This window comes from Tympanuchus pallidicinctus, unplaced genomic scaffold (genome assembly GCF_026119805.1).
Source record: "Tympanuchus pallidicinctus isolate F22 unplaced genomic scaffold, pur_lepc_1.0 scaffold57, whole genome shotgun sequence".
NCBI lineage: Eukaryota > Metazoa > Chordata > Aves > Galliformes > Phasianidae > Tympanuchus > Tympanuchus pallidicinctus.
Window position 1 is genome coordinate 77652 of NW_026294777.1, and position 19122 is coordinate 96773.

Sequence of the window (19122 nt, forward strand, 5' to 3'; positions counted from 1 at the left end):
GCATTGGAGGCCAGGCTGGATGTGGCTCTGGGCAGCCTGGGCTGCTGGTTGGTGACCTGCACACAGCAGGGGTTGGAACCAGATGAGCACTGTGGGCCTTTGCAACCCAGGCCATCCTATGGCTCTATGAGGAAGCTGTTAATTTTAGAGATTAAGCTTGGTATGTCAATAGAGCATGGGGATGCATAATTCCAATTGGATCCCAGATTAGATTTTGAGAGAAGGATGGAGCTAGAGAAGCCTAACATAATGTTAACCTTGGAATTTCCAAAACTCAAAAACAAGCCATTCTTTCGTGAGGAAAACTGTCCTACAGAGTTTGATTGAAATGTTGTATGTTGTGAAATGAATGTGGAATGGATACCAACTGTAGGAGAACAGCACCTTTGTTTGTAGAAGACAAAATCTGAGCCTCAATGTATGGGGAAATTAATTTCTCCTTTGAAAGACTGAAGGTATAAGTGGGGCTGAGAGGGGCTCAGTAGCTGCACATTCTAGAAAGGACTATCGTGTCGTTGCTAATGTGCCTGTAGCATCATTTGGGTTGGAAAATACCCTTAAGGCTATTGAATTAAAACATCAACATAACACCACCAAGTCCACCACTAAGCCATTTCCCTAAGTGCCACATAAACATCTCTTAAATGCCTCCAGGGATGGTGACTCAGTCACTCCCTTTGGAAGCCTGATTCAGTGCTAATCACTGGAAAACTAATTTGGTGGCTTTTCTCAATTAATATAATCGATGAAAATTGTTAGTGTGGTTTTGGATCCTGAAATACCTCATTGATTTGGGTCTGATCTTCCCTTCTCTGTTTTTCAGGCTGGAATGCAACAAGAAAGACTGGGAATCAGAGTCCAGGAGGGAGATTCAGCAGCATCAAGAGACATGTGAAATGTTGCAGGCAGAAAAAAAAGAGCTTTTAACTCAGCTGGAAGGGTCTCAGAAACTGTTCAGTGAGTCCCAGGATGAACAGCAGAAGCTGGAGTCAGAGATCCGGAGCCTGAAAGACCAGCTTGCTGACCTGCAGAGTTCCTTTGCCAGATGTGAACTGGTTAGAGGAGAGTTGGAGAGCATGGTCAAGCAACAAGAGAACAGCATCCAGAATTTTAAATTCAGCTGTGAGCAGCTGGAAGCTGATCTGCAGGCTTCCAAGGACCTGACAAACAAGCTGCATGAAGAAACGAGCGCCAAAGATCAAAAGATCGTTAGTTTGCTGTCTGCCAAGGAAGAAGCAGTTGGGGCTGCTCTGAGCGAATTACAGCAGCAGCATTCTGAAGACATCACACTGTTGGAGCGTAGGCTAAGCAAGGAAGAAGAAGATAAAAAGGCTTTGGAAATTGAGAAGAGCAAACTTAACGATAAACTCGATCATCTCACTGAGAAGATGAAAATGATCAGAGAAGAAAGTAAACAGCAGAAGGCACAACTGGACTCCTTCACCAAGTCCATGTCATCTCTGCAAGACGACAGAGACCGTATACTGAGAGAGTACAAGCAGCTGGAGGAGCGCCACCTCGTTATCATCTTGGACAAAGACCAGATAATCCAAGAGGCTGCTGCTGAGAACAACAAGCTGAAGGAGGAAATCAGAGTTTTTCATAGCCGGATGGATGACCTCAACTCGGAGAACGCCAAGCTGAGCGCAGACCTGGTGAGGTACAGAGAAGATCTGAACCAATTAATTTCAATTAAGGATTCCCAACAGAAGCAGCTTCTCAAAACTCAGCTTCAGCGAATCCAGGCTCTGGAAAAGGAGAAGGCAATCGTGGAAACGCAGCTGAAGGAGTCTGAGCGTACGCAGGACGATCTCAAGAAGAGCGTGGAAGTCTTGGCAGAGGATAAAGTCAGCATGTCTCAAGAGGTTGAAACCCTTAAATCCTCTCTGTCCCGAGCTCAGAGCCAGGTGACAGCATTAACTGAGGGAAGCCCTGTCATGGAGTGTCAAGCACAGCTCAAGGCCCAAGAGGAAGAGGCACAAGAGCTGCGTCGTAAGCTTGTGCTCTCACAGCAAAGGATAACTGAACTTGAGGAGGAGCTAGTAAGTGTTCAGAAGGATGCAACCAGGAGAGTGGGGGAGGCTGAGGACAGGCTCAGAAAGGAATTGAAGCACCTGCATCACGACGCTGGGATAATGAGGAATGAAACAGAAACAGCAGAAGAGAGAGTAGCAGAGCTGGCACGGGACCTCATGGAAATGGAACAGAAATTTCTTGCAGTCACAGATGAAAACAAAGATCTCAGAGCCCAAATTCAGTCTTTTGGGAAGTCCATGAGCTCTCTTCAGGATAGCTGGGACCAGACCAACGAGGAGCTTCAAGCTTTGAAACAGAAATATTCTGCAGACTTAGGGGACCAACAAAATCTAGTGGAGAATCTTCAGAAAAAGATGCTTCAGTTACAAGAGGAGCAAAATTCCACTGCCCGGGACCGAGATACGCTGAAGTCTGAGCTTACAGAAATGCAGAAAGCTGCTGATGAAAGAGGTCTCTTGGCACAGATTGAGGATCTGAAGCAGAAGATCAGAGCCAAAGACGATGAGCTTCTCCATTTGTCCTCAGAACTGGAAGGCTCTTCCAACCAAGTCAAATCTTTCTCCAAGGCTATGGCAAGCCTGCAGGACGAGAGAGACCGGCTGCTGGATGAACTGGACAGAACACGGAAGGTGGAAGAAGTGAGGCAGCAAGCAGAAGGGAGCACTGCCACAACTCCATCAGAGGTGCTGAGTCTTAAGAAGGCTCTGTCCTCCCTGCAGAACGACAGAGACAGATTAGTAAGTCCTTGCTTTCTTTTCCCATTCTTATTTAAAGCTTTACATGAGATTCGGTTCTTCAGATCTTAAAATTCAGCACAGCTAGACGTTGTCTTTCACAGAGTTAAAAACATACCATCATCCTCACAGACCCTCGAAAGAGCTGAGGTTGGATGGGAGCTCTGAAGTCTTCTATCCCACCCTTCTGCTCTGACAGCGTTGGCTGGAGCAGGTTGACCAAAGCAACGTCTGCTTGAGTTCTGAATATCTCCAGAGGAGGATTTCCACAATTCCTCTGGTCAACTTGTTCTCTTGTGTATCTGGAAGTAGTTTCCAGGATTAGTGCTCCATCTCCTTGGTAAGGCTGAGGTGAGGCTGAGCAGACTGCCTTTCTCCATCCTTCTCCTTGCCCTTTTTGAAGTAAGGATGCCATTTCTTCCAGCCTTCCAAAGCCCCTCTGATCATCGTGATCAAAGTAGTTGAGAGTTGCCTCCCAATGACCTCATCACCTCTGGGTGCACTCCATCAGATCCTGTGGACTCAGTACGTGTCATCTGTTAGCCTCTGTGACCATATGGAAGCTGAACTACGGTTTCATTATTAACTTCTCAAGGCGTTTTCTCTTCTTAGCCCTGTTGTAAGAGATGTGCTCTCTGTTAGTCTGCTTAGGCCACATCAATGCCAGCTCGTGCATTTGATTTGTCAGTTCTGCAGTCTCTTCTAGAAATCTAAGCATGTGGTAGATTTCTCCTCCTGGCAGATGATTGTCAAGACAGGCCCAAGCCATTGCACCTTCGTTCTGTCATCTCTACTTGCATACCTCATGTGTGTTTGCATGCTCTTTGGCACAGTGTAGCTCAGTGCATTTCACTTCCAGTTGCTGCTCAGATGACTGATTTTTTTACTGTGATTTTCCACTAATATCTGCTCTTAGTTTACTTTGTTTTATTACTTTGCAACCAACTTATTCTCTTTCTATGGCAAAGTACCCACGAAGCTGAGCAAGGGAAGCCAGTTGATGTCATTGCTTTGGATTTCAGTAAAGCTTTTGAGGCTGTTTCCGAGCGTCCTTCCAGCATACAGCTATCCAATGAGTGATGCAATGGGTGAACAGTTGGCTGATCATAATTACCAAGGTTAGAAGAGACCTCCAAGATCATCCAGTCCCCCCATCCACCCACCACCAATGTAACCCCACCAAACCACATCCCTCAGTACCACATCTAAGTCTTTCTTGAGCACTGACAGGTTGGGCTCAGAGGGTTGTAGTCAATGGGGTTCCTTCAGGCTGGCAACCAGCCACTGGTGGGGTTCTGCAGAGCTCTTCAGTGTTTTCATCAACACCTTGGTGCAGGGCTTGAAGGTATGCTGAATATGCATGGGGACAGCACTGAACAGGAAGGAGCTGCAGAATCCTCTGAGGGTGGAGAGGTCCTGCAGAGAGACCTTGACAAATCAGAGGGTGGGCAATCACGCATCACATCACACATCAAACAGAGCAAGAGATTTTGGGCAGCACTCTCAGAAACATGGTTTGATTTGAGGCAGTGCTGTGTGGAGCCAGGAGCTGGACTCGGTGACCCCAGTGGGTCCCTTCCAACTCAGGATAATCCTTTCTGTGATACTTTGTGATACTGTCCATGACGTCCCACTTGTCCATCAGCACCTCCATTGCCCAGGGAGGTTGTGATGCTCCGTCCTTGGAGGTGTTCAAGGCCAGGTTGGACGGGGTCCTGGGCAACCTGGTCTAAATGTGGATGTTTGGTGGCCCTGCTGGGCTGGGGGGTTGGAACTGCATGATCCTTGAGGTCCCTTCCAACCCGGGTGATTCTGTGTGATCTCAGTTATTTCTAGATTTATTTACCTTCTGCTTTCTTGAACTGTGCAGTGCTGCTGATGTGTGTCACGTCTGTATGGGAGCTCTCAACTCACTGCCCTCTTCCACACAGCAGGCTTCTTGGAGGTGCTTTTCTGCTGAACTCTTCTTAGTAGGTTGCTGTAGTAGTTGATGTGAACTTCCATTGTCTCTGTCATTTGGATGTGATGCTGCAGTAAAAAGTGTTCTTAAATGCATGTAAATAACAGACGTAGCTGCTTGCTCAGTTAACATTCGTAGCAATATTTCCCTTTACTTAAAGGTGAGGGAGCTGAAGAATCTACAGCAGCAATACATACAAGTTGGGGTCGAATCAGCTGAAAACTCTCGCTTGAGGGCACAAGTGCAGGAGTACCAGCAAGAGGCAGATGAACAGCACCGCCGCCAGGAGCAGCTGGAGCACGAGTGCATTTCCTACCAGCAGGAGCTTCAGCAGCTAAGGTGAGAATCGCCTTTCTCCTGATGCCTCAGAGATGGCAATGGGTCCTTTTGGAAAGCAAAGCCCTGGGCGCCTCTGCCTTACTTGCACTGCATCGCCTGCCCTCGTCAGGAGCAGGCACACGTTTCCTTGTCCAGATCTTTGCATCAGACTTAGGGAGGGGATTTACAGCCCGACACACTGGAGGGAAATGCCCATGCAAAGTAGTTTAATGGCCTTTTTGGTTTTACTTGATGGGAGCAGATAAACAGGAAGGGGAATGGCTGTTTGTGAGGGTGGGTGGTGATGGGACAAGGGGAATGGCTTTAAAGTGAGACAGGGGAGGTTTGGGTTGGATGTGAGGAGGAAGTTTTTCATGCAGAGGGCGGTGAGGCAGTGGCACAGGTTGCCCAAGGAGGCTGTGGATGCCCCATCCCTGCAGGCATTGGAGGCCAGGCTGGATGTGGCTCTGGGCAGCCTGGGCTGCTGGTTGGCGACCTGCACACAGCAGGGGCTTGGAGCTGATGAGCACTGTGATCCTTTTCCACCCAGGCCATTCTATCATTCTGTGATTTATTTCCTCCAATGCTGGCCAATATCATCTGTTTCAGAGGAAGCATCACCTATTTCTTGTACTGCAGCTGATTTGTATATAATCATAGTGCTCTCCGTTCCGAGCTGACAATGAAATGAACACTCTTTATTATCCGATGTAATTGTATAGAAAATACTCATTTTATATGATGATTTAATCCTTTGTTTCACTTGCTTTATGTCTTCGATTAAGAAAGGCTGTAATTTAAGGCTGGTGAATTGTCATCCCCTCCTGGACCCAACCCAGTCAGGCAAACGTGCTCTGTTGTAGAAATGGGACAGAAGTAATTTCAGATTCTTCAGAGATCCCAAAGGAATGAGTGAGAGAATGACTGAGCCTGGAGGCTCATTTCCTGGGTAGCTCCTGCTGCTCAGGTGGAGCCAAGGCCCATGTCTGTGTGTTGGAATCCATGCAGTGGCTCTCATGTGCACATTTGACCGAGGTGGTGCCGATGGAGACAACATCCTTAGCCCTGATGTGAGGGTTCCCGTGCTGAAGTGGTGTTGATTTAGTTTGTCCTTGACATCCAACTTCTTATCTGGCATGGGGTAATGATAAGATGTAGTTGGAATCCTCCTTGGCTTATTCTGAGCTGGGTAAATGGATGTTGTATGTGGTACTGTTAATTACTGTTTTAATTTCCTTTGCGTGATGCCTTGCAGGCAAGAGAAAACTACCTGGGAAGAGCAGAATGGCAGCATCAAAGAGCAATACCTGGTGCTCATAGCAGAAAAAGAGCAGCAGCTGAGCCACTTGCAGCAGGTCGTGCAAGAAATGAGGCTGCCCCTCAGCAAGGCTCCAGCTGTAGAGGAGCAGTACCAAAAGAAGGTCGGTGGAAGAGCACAGATTCTGTACTGCATGGAAATCCAACCAAATGAGGGCCTGTTGGTTGTATTTGGATGTTGGAGGTCAGACATCACGTGGACTGGTGTTGGTATTGCTGTGTGCCCTGCAAGGCCTATGCCAACAGCACAGCTTGAAGCTTTCAGAAAGCTCTGCCCTAACCTTATGTGCTCCCCCCTTCGTTCCTGACGTTTGGGACAGTGGGAGAGATGGGGTTTCCTGGGCACCTGAGTTCCCTCTGAGCAGTTCCTTCTGGAACCTCTCAGCTCTTCCAATCTGATGATTTTAGAATTGCTTCTCACACTCTTCTGAACCTGAAATCTTCCTTTTTGTTTTAGTCCTTTGTAATACCGCGTTCTGATTTCTAAGTCTTTTACAGGATTTTTATTGCTGTTTGTATTAGGAAGAAATGTATAATCCTGGCTCATGCCCAGAGGGGCTGAGGGTTGAAAGTTATACTTTCTGCCCTCTTTTTCCATATGACAGTTCTGAAAGTGGAGTGGAATCTGTTGAGTGTTTTGCTTTGCTGGTCTGCTCGCCAGCTGCATGTGCAGAGCATTACAGCAGGGCAGAGCTGTCCTGCCAACATCTGTAATGCTCTGGTGACAGACTTTTATGTTGGTGAGGAGGGGAGAATCCTCTCTTATCCCTCAGACTCACGTGCAGATATGTAAAGAGAAGTCTAGAACCAAGTGCACCTGATATTTTTTCTTCCCCCACTCCCCAGAGTGCAGATGAAGTTTCAGGTGAGGGAACAGTGTAGGGCTAGGAGTGGAAATGGACACAGATGGTCCTGTGGTGATTCTTTGTTGTTCTTTCCCTGTCAGCTCAATCCAGAAGCAGTGAGGGGGGACTTCTCAAGCCCTGAAGCAGAGACCAAACATCTGAAGGCTCAGCTAAGTGACAGCCTGAAGGAGCTGCACCAAAAAGAGCTCCGAATTCAGCAGTTAAACAGCAAGGTACCAGCCGTGCTTCCTGCTTGCAGAGTTTGGGCTGAGGGATGTGGGGAAGTAGGCAGCCTTCAGTGGGGCTCGTGGAGGAGGAATAGGGCTTCCTATTCGTGTGGGCATTCACCAAAGGTACACAGAGTCAGCAGTGGTTAGAAGAGACTTCTGGAGGTGATCCCTTACGCTGTCCTGCTGCTCAAAGCAGTGCTGCCAGCACTGTCAGATCGGATCATCCATGCCCCTGCCTACCATAGTGGTGGAAACCTCCAAGAAAAGGCATTTCCAAACCTCTCCGGGTCCTTGTCCAATGCTGCTCTTCACTTTCAGTGAGAATGATTTTGTTTTTGCAAGCCACAAATAAGTCCCTTATTATATTTGCTGCTGCTGCCAAAGAGCTTGGCTCTGCTTTATGGCTCCCTTCAGAGTAATTGGGAACTGCTGCACACTTCAGCCTTCTCTTTCCCAGGAGAAAGCAGTGCAGCTCTCACGGCCATCACACGCTCCAGTGCCTCATCATCTTTGTAGCCTTTTTCTGGACTCTTTCTCATTTCTTTCTCCATTTTGAAATGAAGGACCCAAAACTGGTCACTGTGTGCCAGGTGTGCTCTTACTGGTTACCAAGCAGAGCAGATAGTAACTCTCCTCTGTCTGCTGGCCTTGCTTCTCCTGGTGTAACCCAGAATACAATGTTCCTTGCTCCCAATGAAGCTGTCTGGGCTGTGCTCAGCTGGGCAGCTGCTGTAACTCCCCAGTCCTTCACAGCAGAGCTGTTGCCTTGGCACTCTCTGACAGTCCTGTGCTGGTGCATGGACTTTCCATCAGGTGCAGAATTTTTGCTTCCCCGTATTGAACCGAAGGTTCCTCTGGCTTGAAGTTTTGGGTCTTATGTCAGCCGCTTCCACAGATGTAATTCTGGGAGGGAAGAGAGGAGCAAGGGACAATCTTTACATCGTGTGGATGTTTTAGGGCCACCTGTGCTGGAGACCTTGCCACGAGCTCGGCAGAGAAGGACCTCGGGGTCCTGATGGACGAGAGACTGAACATGAGGCAGCAGTGCGCTCTGGCAGCTCGAAAGGCAAATGGGATCCTGGGCTCCATCAGGAGAGGGGTGGTCAGCAGGGACAGGGAGGTGATCGTCCCTCTCTACTCGGCTCTTGTGAGGCCCCACCTGGAGTCCTGTGTCCAGGTGTGGAGCCCTCAGGACAAGAAAGACATTGAGATCTTGGAAAGGGTCCAGAGGAGGGCGACTGAGATGAGCAGGGGGCTGGAGCACCTCCCCTATGAGGACAGGCTGAGGGAGTTGGGCTTGTTCAGCCTGGAGAAGAGAAGCTGCGGGGTGACCTCATTGCAGCCTATCAATACCTGAAGGGAACCTACAGCCAGGAGGGGAGTAAACTCTTCAGAAGGGCTGACAACAGCAGGACGAGGGGAAATGGATCCAAGTTGAAGGAGGAAAGATTGAGGTTGGATGTTAGGGGGAAGTTCTTCACAAGGAGAGTAGTTAGGCCCTGGAACAGGCTGCCCAGGGAGGTTGTGGATGCCCCGTCCTTGGCCGTGTTCAAGGCCAGGTTGGACGGGGTCCTGGGCAACCTGATCTGAATGTGGATGTTTGGTGGCCCTGCTGGGCAGTGGGGTTGGAACTACATGATCCTTGAGGTCCCTTCCAACCCGGGTGATTCTGTGATTCTGTGATTCTGTGAGCTGCTGTGGGAGGACCTTAGAAAGGGGCACTGTGGCAGCACCTACATTCTCAATAGAATTCTTACCCTCAGTTACACGGAAAACAGTTTTGCTGTCACAGAAATGTTTGAGCTCTTGACTCAGGATTTGTCTTCTCAGCTGTCTCAGGTCTATGAAGAGAAAAACGCCCTCTCCCTCCAACTGCGCAGTAGCGGCCGAAGCATCTGTGAGAGTCACCAGCAGTACAGCGAGGTTCTGAGCCGCTGCCTGGTGCTGGAGAAGCAGCTCCAGGAGCTGCAGGCTGCAGACAAGAGCATGGTGAGGGTCCCTGTAAAGGGAGGGGGAGGGCAAGACTTCCTGCAGGTGGCCCCGCTAAGAGAGCAGCGCAGCGGCTGGCTTCTGTCCTCTTCATTCATCCTCTGCCGTGTGTTTATGTTCTCTTAGGGGTCGTTTGCAACTGACGCTGCTCCCGGAGCACCCCAAGAAAAGAATGAGCCTGGAGGCAGTTACACACCAGAGCTCCAGGAGCTGCAGCTGAGGTACTGTGGGACCAGGAGGGGTTTGAGTCCTGATGGAGGTCCTGGGGCTGGCAGGAGCCTGGCTGGGCTGCTCCATCTGAGCTCTCAGCACTTCTGTTCCCCAGCAGGACCTTGCCCAGTGGAGGAGCTGTCACACATGCTGCAAGGTTGTGCTTAGCAATGTCTCCTTGCACAGGACTTCAAGCAATGGAGAGCAAACATAGGATCATAAAGTCATAGAATGGTCTGGGTTGCAAAAACAGTGCTCATCTGGTTCCAATCCCTGCTGTGTGCAGGTCGCCAACCAGCAGCCCAGGCTGCCCAGAGCCACATCCAGCCTGGCCTCCGATGCCTGCAGGGATGGGGCATCCACAGCCTCCTTGGGCAACCTGTGCCAGTGCCTCACACCCAAACTTGTAGTAGCAGGTTATGATGGACCATCAGCAGCCAAATTGGCATCTCTGATTTGATGGGCCTTCCAGGTTCACTTCCAGGAAGTTCAGTGACCTTCCAGGTGTATGAATTAGCACAGTCTCAATGCTTTTAGCCCGGGAATGTGTCTGCGATTGAAATCTAGCATGTGGCTCCTGGTGCCCTTTGTAAACAGCTTCTGGAAGGTAGGATCACATACACTCCTTTCTGATGTGACACAGGAGCTTCTAGAGGCTGCTCTTCTTCCTGCTTTCCAAATAATTCAAGTATGGTACTGAAAAACAGCTGTCTTCTGTGCAAAGTGGAAGAGAGCTGGCGTCTGTTCACCTCCTGCCTCAGTAAATAGAACAGAAGCAGAGCAGGCCAGGAATTAGCCCTCTTTGACACATGCTTGCTTATTTTCTGACAGGTTGTCCGAAACTGAGCACTTACATAGCAGCACGAAGCAAGATCTGAGATACCTGGAGGAGCAGCTGGAGGAGGAGCGCGAGCGGCGCGTGGCTGCCGAGGAAGCGCTCTCAGCAGCTCAGGATCAGATCAGCAGGTGGGGACAGTGGTCAGAGGGGCAGAGATGGCCTAAGAGTGAGATCCCAGCTCCCCAAATGACTGCTCTGTGTCTGTGCTTCGGTTGTAGACAAAGGCAGATTGCAGCAACTGAGTGAAAGCTGTGGTAGGATGAATTCTGGCCAGGAATGCCAGCTTTCCCAGTGAAGCAAACCATCAGAAAATATAATTTGTGGGATCAGAATTGGCTGAAGATTTAAAAAAAAAAAAAAAGTTTTTTGATATTTCCAGGGGTTTTGTCTCCTCAGTAATCACCTGTCTGTCATGAGTAAAACAAAAAGTCTTGAATTGAGAAATTTCCTTACATTTAAATTTATTGCCAAAAAGACATAAACTTTGGATACTGAGAAACAACTAACCTAGGGTAGACCTTTTCCCTCTGCCCCTTTCTTGGCTCAGCTTCAGTCTGGCTATCCTTCCCCCCCACTTTCCTCATCTTCAGTCCCCTGGTTTGCAATTTCCCTTGCACTCAGTCCCTTTGCTAAGGCAAAAAGTCGTGCAGGGGGTTGGGATGGCATGGGGTGATCAGAGAGTCACAGAAGTGCAGGGTTGGCAGGGACCTCAGGAGATCCCTGAGCCCAACCTCTGCTAAAGCAGTTCCCTGCACAGGTTGCACAGGTTGGCATCCTGAGAGGTCGTGGCATTCTGTAGAGGAATATCACTACAGAAGGAGACCCCACCACCCCTCTGTGCAGCCTGTGCCTCTGCTCCGTCACCCCGATGGAAAGCAGTTCTGCATCTTAGCACAGAACTCCCTGTGTTCCAGTCGGGGGCCATTGCTCCTCGTCCTCTGGCTGCACAGCACCGAGAGGAGCCTGGCCTCATCCCTGTGCCTCCACCTCCCTTTAGAGCTTCAGGAGCATCACCCTCCACGATCCCCTCTCAGCCTCCTTTTCCCCAGGGCCGAGCAGCCCCGGGTCTCTCAGCCTGTCCTCGCACAGGAGATGCTCCAGGCCCTTCATCCTCTTTGCGGCCCCTCTGCTGGACTCCTTCCAGGAGATTCCCCATCTTTTTGGAACCGGGGAGCCCAGAACTGGACTCGTGATTCTCAATGTGGCCTCACCGGGGCAGAGCGGAGAGGAGGATCACCTCCCTCGACCTTTTAATGCACCCCAGGACCCCATTGGCCTCCTTGGCCACCAGGGCACAGCGCTGCTTCACGGCCAACCCGTTGCCCACCAGGACCCGCAGGTCCTTCTCTGCAGAGCTCCTCATGCCCCGACCTGCGCTGATGCATGCAGTTATCCATCCCCAGCTGCAAGACTCCACACCTCATTGGGTTCCTCTCTGCCCAGACAGAAAACAAAGGAGTACATGCAGCATTTCTCTTAGAGAGGAGCTCTATCTTGGATGAGAAGCAGCCCCTTTGTATGTTATTGAGACATAAGGGGGAGTAGGATGCTGCTGCTTGGAGGCAATGGGCTGTTGCTGTTGGGTTCATTCTTCTTCCAGAGGCAGTCAGTAGGTGCTGCTGCTGCTGCTTTCCATTAATTTCCTTTAAACAAGAGTTAATTTTTCACCTGGATTCCCATTTGCTCAGGCAGTGAGTTGTTCCTTTTCTGGGTTTGTGCTGTCAGTGGGGTGTTGTTTTCAGGATGCCTCCTGTATGAAGACTTCAGGATTGCATCCCAGGTTTGGTTACTTCTTGGTCCTGATGCTCAGCTGGAGTTTTGGGCTGGCAGGTTTTTTTTCCTCCTGTTTGTGTTTCAGCAGCCATTTAATATTAGAAGGTCCACATGCCACCCCCTGTGCCTTCTTATGTGCCCCCTCCCAAGCTCTTTGCTGCAACACCTTGTTCTCCATACCCACAGCACCCTGGATCTTGGGTTGCTTGAGAGATGCTGTTGTAGTCAGTAGAGAAAAGGAGGCTGACCTGGCCTGGATGTCAGGCTGAGGAGCAGCGAGCCCTGTGCCTTTGTCTTGTTGTTGACTGCAGAAATGAATTTGGTCACTGAGTTTTGTTGTAGCTTCTTGTGCTGCATGAGTCCCCTAGCAGTTTTAGTGCAGCAATTCAAGTAAATCTCACTATTAGAATCTTCTGCATCACCGTTGAGGTTTTCCTTCTGACACGAATGCTTATTCTGACAAAAAATAATGATCTGGATGGGAATACTGGCAGCTGCTACACAACTCAGGCAATGATACCCCTTCCAGCATTAAAGTCTGTGGAAGTTCCCTCCCTTCTTATCACCTGATCTCACATCACTGATACTGACAGTGCTGCTCTCGTGCTTTAACAGTATCTTACCACCCTTGAAAGTCTGTCACTGGGAAATAGTTAGCAAGAACCAGCACTGCTGGGGGCAGAGCTGGCTTCCAAATTCATTTCATGGCATTTGAAAGAGTTCAGTCACCTGCCTTGGCTTCTGGTGAGTCACACACTATGAAATTCCACTGACAGCCAAACAGACACCTCAGGTAAGTCCAAGTTTGTAATTCCTGCAAAGAAAAAGCGGCACCAAAAGAAATTGAGGAGCTGTAAAAGTGATGGGAGATGGGTGAGGAAAGAAGGGCTCCAGGGGCGGCAGCTGAGCCCTCCTGTGTATAATTTGTATGGAGGTCACAAGATAACAACTCTGTCCCAATTCCACTACCCTCCCGAAATTGGGAATGACTTCATTTTGAAACCACATCTGAGGAAATCAGACTGTTGCTGCTTGGGTCACCCCGTGGTTCTGCTCGTTGGTTTCATGGTCGTGTGTTTGTTTTGTGCCAGGTTGGAGTCGAGTGAGTGGACGTCCTCCCTAAGCACCAGCATCAGTATGGCTCCAGGTCACGAGCATTCCTTGCTCATTGACTCCACGGATAATGATTTCAGCAAAGTAAGGATTTTCTCTCACAGCTGCCAATGGTGTAAGGAAACGTGAGCTGAGAACTGTGAGCCTACAGCAGCAAAGTTCTGCTGTGGGCATCTTTGAGTCAGTTTGGGTAGCGGGTTTGTGTGGCTTTCTGCTCTCAGCTTGCTCTGCTGGTTTCTTTGTTCTGTGGCTCTGCCAGGAGAGCTGGTGTTGACTGAGGACCCCAAAGGGCCCCTGTGGGGGATCACCATAGGGCAGCCCTGCTCAGCAGGCCCTGAAGTCCTTTCAGTGGTGAGGCTGAAAGATCTCAACAAATACACATTCCCTTCCTCCAGCCTGGAGAGCAGGGTGAGCTGGGATTCCTAGGAGCTCGAGTTTATAGCAGAAAAGTACCATTGGTCCCTTTGCTTATATTTCACTTGAGGGGCTAAGATGTTTGTAAGGAGCAGACATAAGGGGAGACGTTTTGTGCCCTTTCTTGAAGAAATTGAAATTGAAGAGAAGCTGGCTGGCAGAAAATCTGAAGAGAGCAGCTCTCCTGATGGGGGAGCGTGGCTCTGCAGGTCAGATCTGCCACGGAATGGGTTTGGAGAAGTTCGTGCTGATAAGCTTAAACTTCTCTTTGTGGTCAGAACTGTGGGGGAGAGTCGCTGGGCACTCGGCCGTTCCTGGTGCTCGACCAACCTCTCTTTCCCTCTTGCAGACTCGGAATATCCCTGGGCTGCGGCGCCTCTTCCGCTCTCTCTTCCGCTCCAGGACCCATTTGCCCATGCTGGCGGCCCTGTACCTGCTCGCTCTTCACGTCCTGCTCTTCCTGTGCTTCACAGGCCACCTCTGAGCAGGAACAGCAGCCCTTCCTTGAGCCGCAGCCCTCTGTGATGCTGGGCCAGCACTCCCCATCCGCAGGGCAGCTTCGCCCACCGCCTTCTCCCCAAGTGCCCTGTGGGCAGCGCTGCCCGGCGCTTGATGCGTGCGCCGGCTGCTCGCTGTTGGGATGGGCAGCAGGCAGGGCTGTTGCCTGCTGTGTTTCCAGGACATCTCTCACTTCGTGCCGTGGTTTTAAATGGTTGAGCAGCACATCTTCGGAGCTGGGGTCCCTCCTGCTGACAATCACTGTATCTGTTCCTGTACCCGGAGGGAGCACCGCTCATTTTACAGAGCGTTTTTACCGCGGTAGGAATGAGTAAATTCTTCCTGAATTGCTGCAATTCTTCAGTGCTTCCAGGAAATGCCAGATCTTCATTCACCCTCATCCTGAGTCCGTTGAGCTCGGGGGGAAGCTCTGGAGCTGTGCACCAGGGAGGGAAGCTCCTTCCCTTCCTCACGTCTCCCGTTTGCTCCGTGGCTCAGCGCTGCTTGAGATGCACATCCTAAAGAAACTGTGACACTTTAAGGAATGTGAACTTCACATTTCCTGCTCAGTTACATCTACGGTTGAAGTAGGGCCAAAATGAGTACATCTGGACCTGCTGAGCACTGCGTTTAAAGACAGCTGTATGTCTGCTCTGACAGCCTTGTAAAATAGCTTCAGAAATGTAATTATTGAATATGAGGCAAGAGCTTTTTATCTCTCACTTCTCGCTTACTGAAGTGCTCTCAAAAGGAGAGCAGCTGTGCTCCCGCTGCGCCAGCTTAAACCCATATGGGCTGTGTTGGAGGGTTCCATCGTGTGGTTCCAGCACAGGGGCCAGAGTCAGAGGCAGAAGATCCTGAACTGAAAGGGTTCCCCCAGCGCTGGGGAAGGGAAAGGAGTTCTGGGCCTTTGGTGTCACTGCTTATAGAGAAATTGTGCAGCGCTGGCGCTGGGCCCTGGGCTGTTCTGACTCTGAGGTAAACTGTGGATGGATTTGATCGTATGGGATGCGTGGGAAGCTGTGCTTTCCTATAGAACTCCTTGCACTGTCGTAGAATGGGGACGGTCCTCTTCCAAAGGGAGAATGTTGAATGCAGGGCTGGTTGAGCTGAGCTTCCTGCTGTTGGCTACAAGCTGCGTTGCGCTCAGGTCCCTGCAGGGAGGGTCCTGGCTGCTTCGTGGCGCAGCGCTCAGCTTGCATTTCCCACCTGGGAAGGAGGGGTTCTGATGCTGCTGGTAACCCAGCAGTGCCCAGCTGCTGCAGAGCCTCTTTGAAGGTGGGTTGAATTCATCACTGTACCTGAAACAACGGGATCTCTGGCGGTGTGGGCACTGCATCTCCCTTTGTGTTCCACCTGATGATCTCTCTGACTTTCTCAGCTGCGTCTGTGACCAAAAACTTTGCCTATATCTTCCTGGGGCGCGTGCTCCTGTATATAATAAAGGTTATTTTTCAGATGAAAGCTGCGTTGTGTCCCCATGTGAGCATCAGGTCTCCACAGCCCTCTGTGTGCATTTGCTTATGTGTTCATTCCTTCAGCTCTGTTTCTTCTGATTGAATGCCCACACAGAGGCCCTTTCCCCTCTCACCTTTTGGCATCTTCAGCTTCTGGCTGCCATGACCAAAAAAGTTAAGAATGCTGTGGTTTAAAAAGCAGCTCCAATAAATCCAAAGGTCTGTTGGGTTTTGCTTTTATTTACTCTCAGGTGTAACCCAACCCTGCACTGGAGTTGTACAACCCACAGGGAAGACGTGGTGGTTGGTGCCCGTGGGCTGGAATCACAGAGTCACACAAACACCAAGGGCAGAAATGACTGCAGGGTCACCCAGTCCAACCATCCAGCCACCCCCAATAGCTCTCACTAAATCATATCCCTCAATTGTGCTGCTGCCTGGGGTGGGACGTGCAGCGCCATCCTCCTCCATCCTTCATAGCCAAAGAAGACTCTTCATGTTCACTGCTACAATCTGACAACGCCATTGGAACAGAAGTTAATTATAGGGTGCTGCAAGAACGATGGCCCCGCTGCATTTAATGGGTGTCAGAACTACAGGTAAGGTAAGTTTCCTTAGAGCCTGTGGTGTGAGTTTTCTTCAGAGGACTCAAATTCAGGGCCTGCCCATCCACACAGCTGAAATGAGACCGTTTGGGTGAACTGGATTTGTTAAAGACGTGGCATCCATACGGAACGGTTCAAGCTTGGATTAAATAAATGAACAAGAAGCTTCGAAGGAGCTCCTGCTCCGATGTCACAGCATGGCCAACAGCTCTGATGGAAGCCGTGGGACTTCAGCTGATGGTTTCTGCTTCAAACATCTCAACCTTTTGCATCCTCTGGTGTGGGCACTGCAGCCCTGCCTGCCTAATCTGCAGGAAGCATCAGGCCGGGCCGCACAGAGCTGAGTGCTCCAGGAGCCCTTCTTTGCATCACTTGACTCATTCTGAAAGGAGGTCGATTTGGTTTCAGAAGTTCACTTGGTGCAGAAGTGGTTTGTGCCTGTTCCACAATTGGGCATTTCCAGCAGTGAGCAGCGAAGGGAGAGTTTGTGTGAACACGCTTAGGGCTCTTCACCTGGATCCTTCCTGTATTCCTACCTCAGGTTATCTGTGGATTATACATCCATATCCATGCAGACATGTGGGTATATGGATACGTAATGCATATGTTTGGGTTTTGAATTGTGCTGAGCCCGGCATTGCACTGACACTGCAACCAGCAGGTTTGCAGCTCTCTTTTTTTGGGATCTCTGGCCATGGGGGTTCAGGCACCTCTCGGCAGGAGCCCAGCTGGAATCACCATTGGTTTTGGCACAATCCACGTCATCGTGCCCTGCTGAGCCCTACGCACCGACGGAGCACTTTGTGCAGCGTTCACCTCATCGGAGTGCAGGGAACTGCTGCGTTGGGGGCTGGGGGAGGAAGTGCAGAAAACAGGAACCCAGTGCAGCCCTGAGGCTGCTGTGAGCAGCAGTGCTGCACCGGAGGACTGTGAACCCACCAACGGAAGAGGGGGAAAGGTGAGGATACTGGGGGGTCCTGGGGGTGGGGAGTGGGCAGCAGCAGTGGCAGAAGTGCTTTGGTGGGCAAAGAGAGCCACTTCCTGGGCTTCCAGTCAACTTCCAGTTGATGGCACTCAGCATTTACTGCTGGTTGGTTCTTCACTTATCGTTGGGTTTGGTTTTTTTTGCATTTGAGGCTCTGAAGAACCATTTTTCCCAGCCATCTGCTTTTTGGGAAGGATGAGAGCAATGCTGCACTGACCATCTGCTTTGGGGGAATCACAGAATCACCAAGGTTGAGAATGTCCAAGATCACGCAGTCCAACCGGAGGAAGGGGGGGGAAGGATGATGGTGGGGGAAGGACGGGGCCGATCCCCGTGGCTACGGTTGTGGCTGTGGTTTGTTCCCAGGATGTGTGGTGGGAGGTGCTGGGGAGGAGGTGGTCTGGAGTCACCCGGAGCAGCAGGCAGACCCCAGAGCTCCAGGTTGGAGTTGAGGTGGCTGCCCAACGGCTGCCCTCGGCTGGAAGCCCTGTGCTGGGTTGTTGTTGCTGCTCTACGTACAAATGAGCCATAGAAGAGTTTGGAGTGAGAGATGGTAAAAGGTGAGGACAGAGAAGAGATGGAAGGCGCTGTTGGGTTGTTCCTCTTCGTCTGCACCCACCTTCCTGCTTCCTCTGCTCATCATTATCACAGTAGCATTGAATCAGAGGATGCCTTTGGTTGGAAGGGGACCTTAAACACGATGTGTTCCAACCCCTCTGCCCTGGGCTGAATCCTCCCAGCTTGGGCTGCCCAGAGCCCCATCCACAGCCATGGGCACCTGCAGGGATGGGGCACCCGCAGCTCTGGGCAGCAGTGCTGGGATGATTTATTGGCTGTGCTCTGCAGTAGGGCTACTGCCATACAGAGCTGTGCTTCCATCATTACCACTACTACTATCATTGCTGTTGTCATTATTTTAACTCCTGGGGGTCAGATCCTTGCAGTAAAATCTCCCTCGGTCCTCCACCCTCAGCTTTCTGCCTGGCTCCTTTCAACCACAAACTCCATCCCTGCTCTTTCTGTTCCTTCCTCCCCAGCCCCTCGTTAACTCTGTGCAATGAGCAGCGCTGCAGGTCCCCCCGCTGCTGGGATGGCAGCTCCCAGCTCAGCACCTTGCACTGTTAGCAGCTGCCCTGCGCACAGCGAATCAGCGAATCGAGGATCCCTACAAAGCCGCCCCCATCCCTCCCGTCAGGTTTCCCCTGGTTGATGTGATGTTCGTGGCAGTGTGAGGCACGGCACTGCAGTTCTTCTCTCTGCCCCATTGCAAAGCTGCGTTGGGCCGTGGCAAAAGCAGCCCCAACATCGCCTGCCCCACGCAACCGGACTTCCTTCCGCTGCTCTGCAGGCGAAGGGAGGGAGGTTTTTTTTGTCTTTTTTTCAGAGTCATCCTGAAAGTGAAATGCAGGAGCTGGAGATTTCGCACTATTTTTGTTCCCTGGGCCTTTTGCCTCCTCCAGGCTCCTGTGCTTTGCTCCGAAAGCAATGCCTGTTTATTTCCATGGAAGCACGGAGGCGAAGAGCACAACAATGCCAATTGATAGAGCGAATTCTCAGCTACCAAGCACTCTTCTTCAACACAGGCACTCCCATTCGCCGTGCATTTTCACCAGCGATGAACAAGAGCCCATGGGCCACGCTTGTACAAAATCTGCACCAGTGGAGCTGACCCGTGTTACACAGCTGCTGTGATGGCTTCGTTGTTAGGCTGCAGGGGCTTTATGATGTAGATGTCCCTGTTCAGTGTGGGGTGTGGGACCAGATGTCTCCCCTCACTGTGGTCCTGCCCCACACCCTGT

At 50.7% G+C, this 19122-nt stretch overlaps 1 protein-coding gene across 2 annotated transcripts in view; it reads left to right on the forward strand.

Annotated features, from left to right (window-relative positions):
• The window catches only part of GOLGB1 (golgin B1), a 41356-nt gene extending 25616 nt beyond the window's left edge, over nucleotides 1–15740 (forward strand). For both annotated transcript variants that reach the window (XM_052705383.1, XM_052705384.1), the window contains 9 exons: nucleotides 824–2774; nucleotides 4892–5070; nucleotides 6305–6470; nucleotides 7313–7444; nucleotides 9272–9430; nucleotides 9557–9651; nucleotides 10472–10606; nucleotides 13343–13448; nucleotides 14128–15740. In XM_052705383.1, the coding sequence (XP_052561343.1) occupies nucleotides 824–2774; nucleotides 4892–5070; nucleotides 6305–6470; nucleotides 7313–7444; nucleotides 9272–9430; nucleotides 9557–9651; nucleotides 10472–10606; nucleotides 13343–13448; nucleotides 14128–14262 (3058 nt within the window). In that variant the 3' untranslated portion in view covers nucleotides 14263–15740. The remainder of the gene's footprint in view (nucleotides 1–823; nucleotides 2775–4891; nucleotides 5071–6304; nucleotides 6471–7312; nucleotides 7445–9271; nucleotides 9431–9556; nucleotides 9652–10471; nucleotides 10607–13342; nucleotides 13449–14127) is intronic.
• Nucleotides 15741–19122: the final 3382 nt, after the last annotated feature.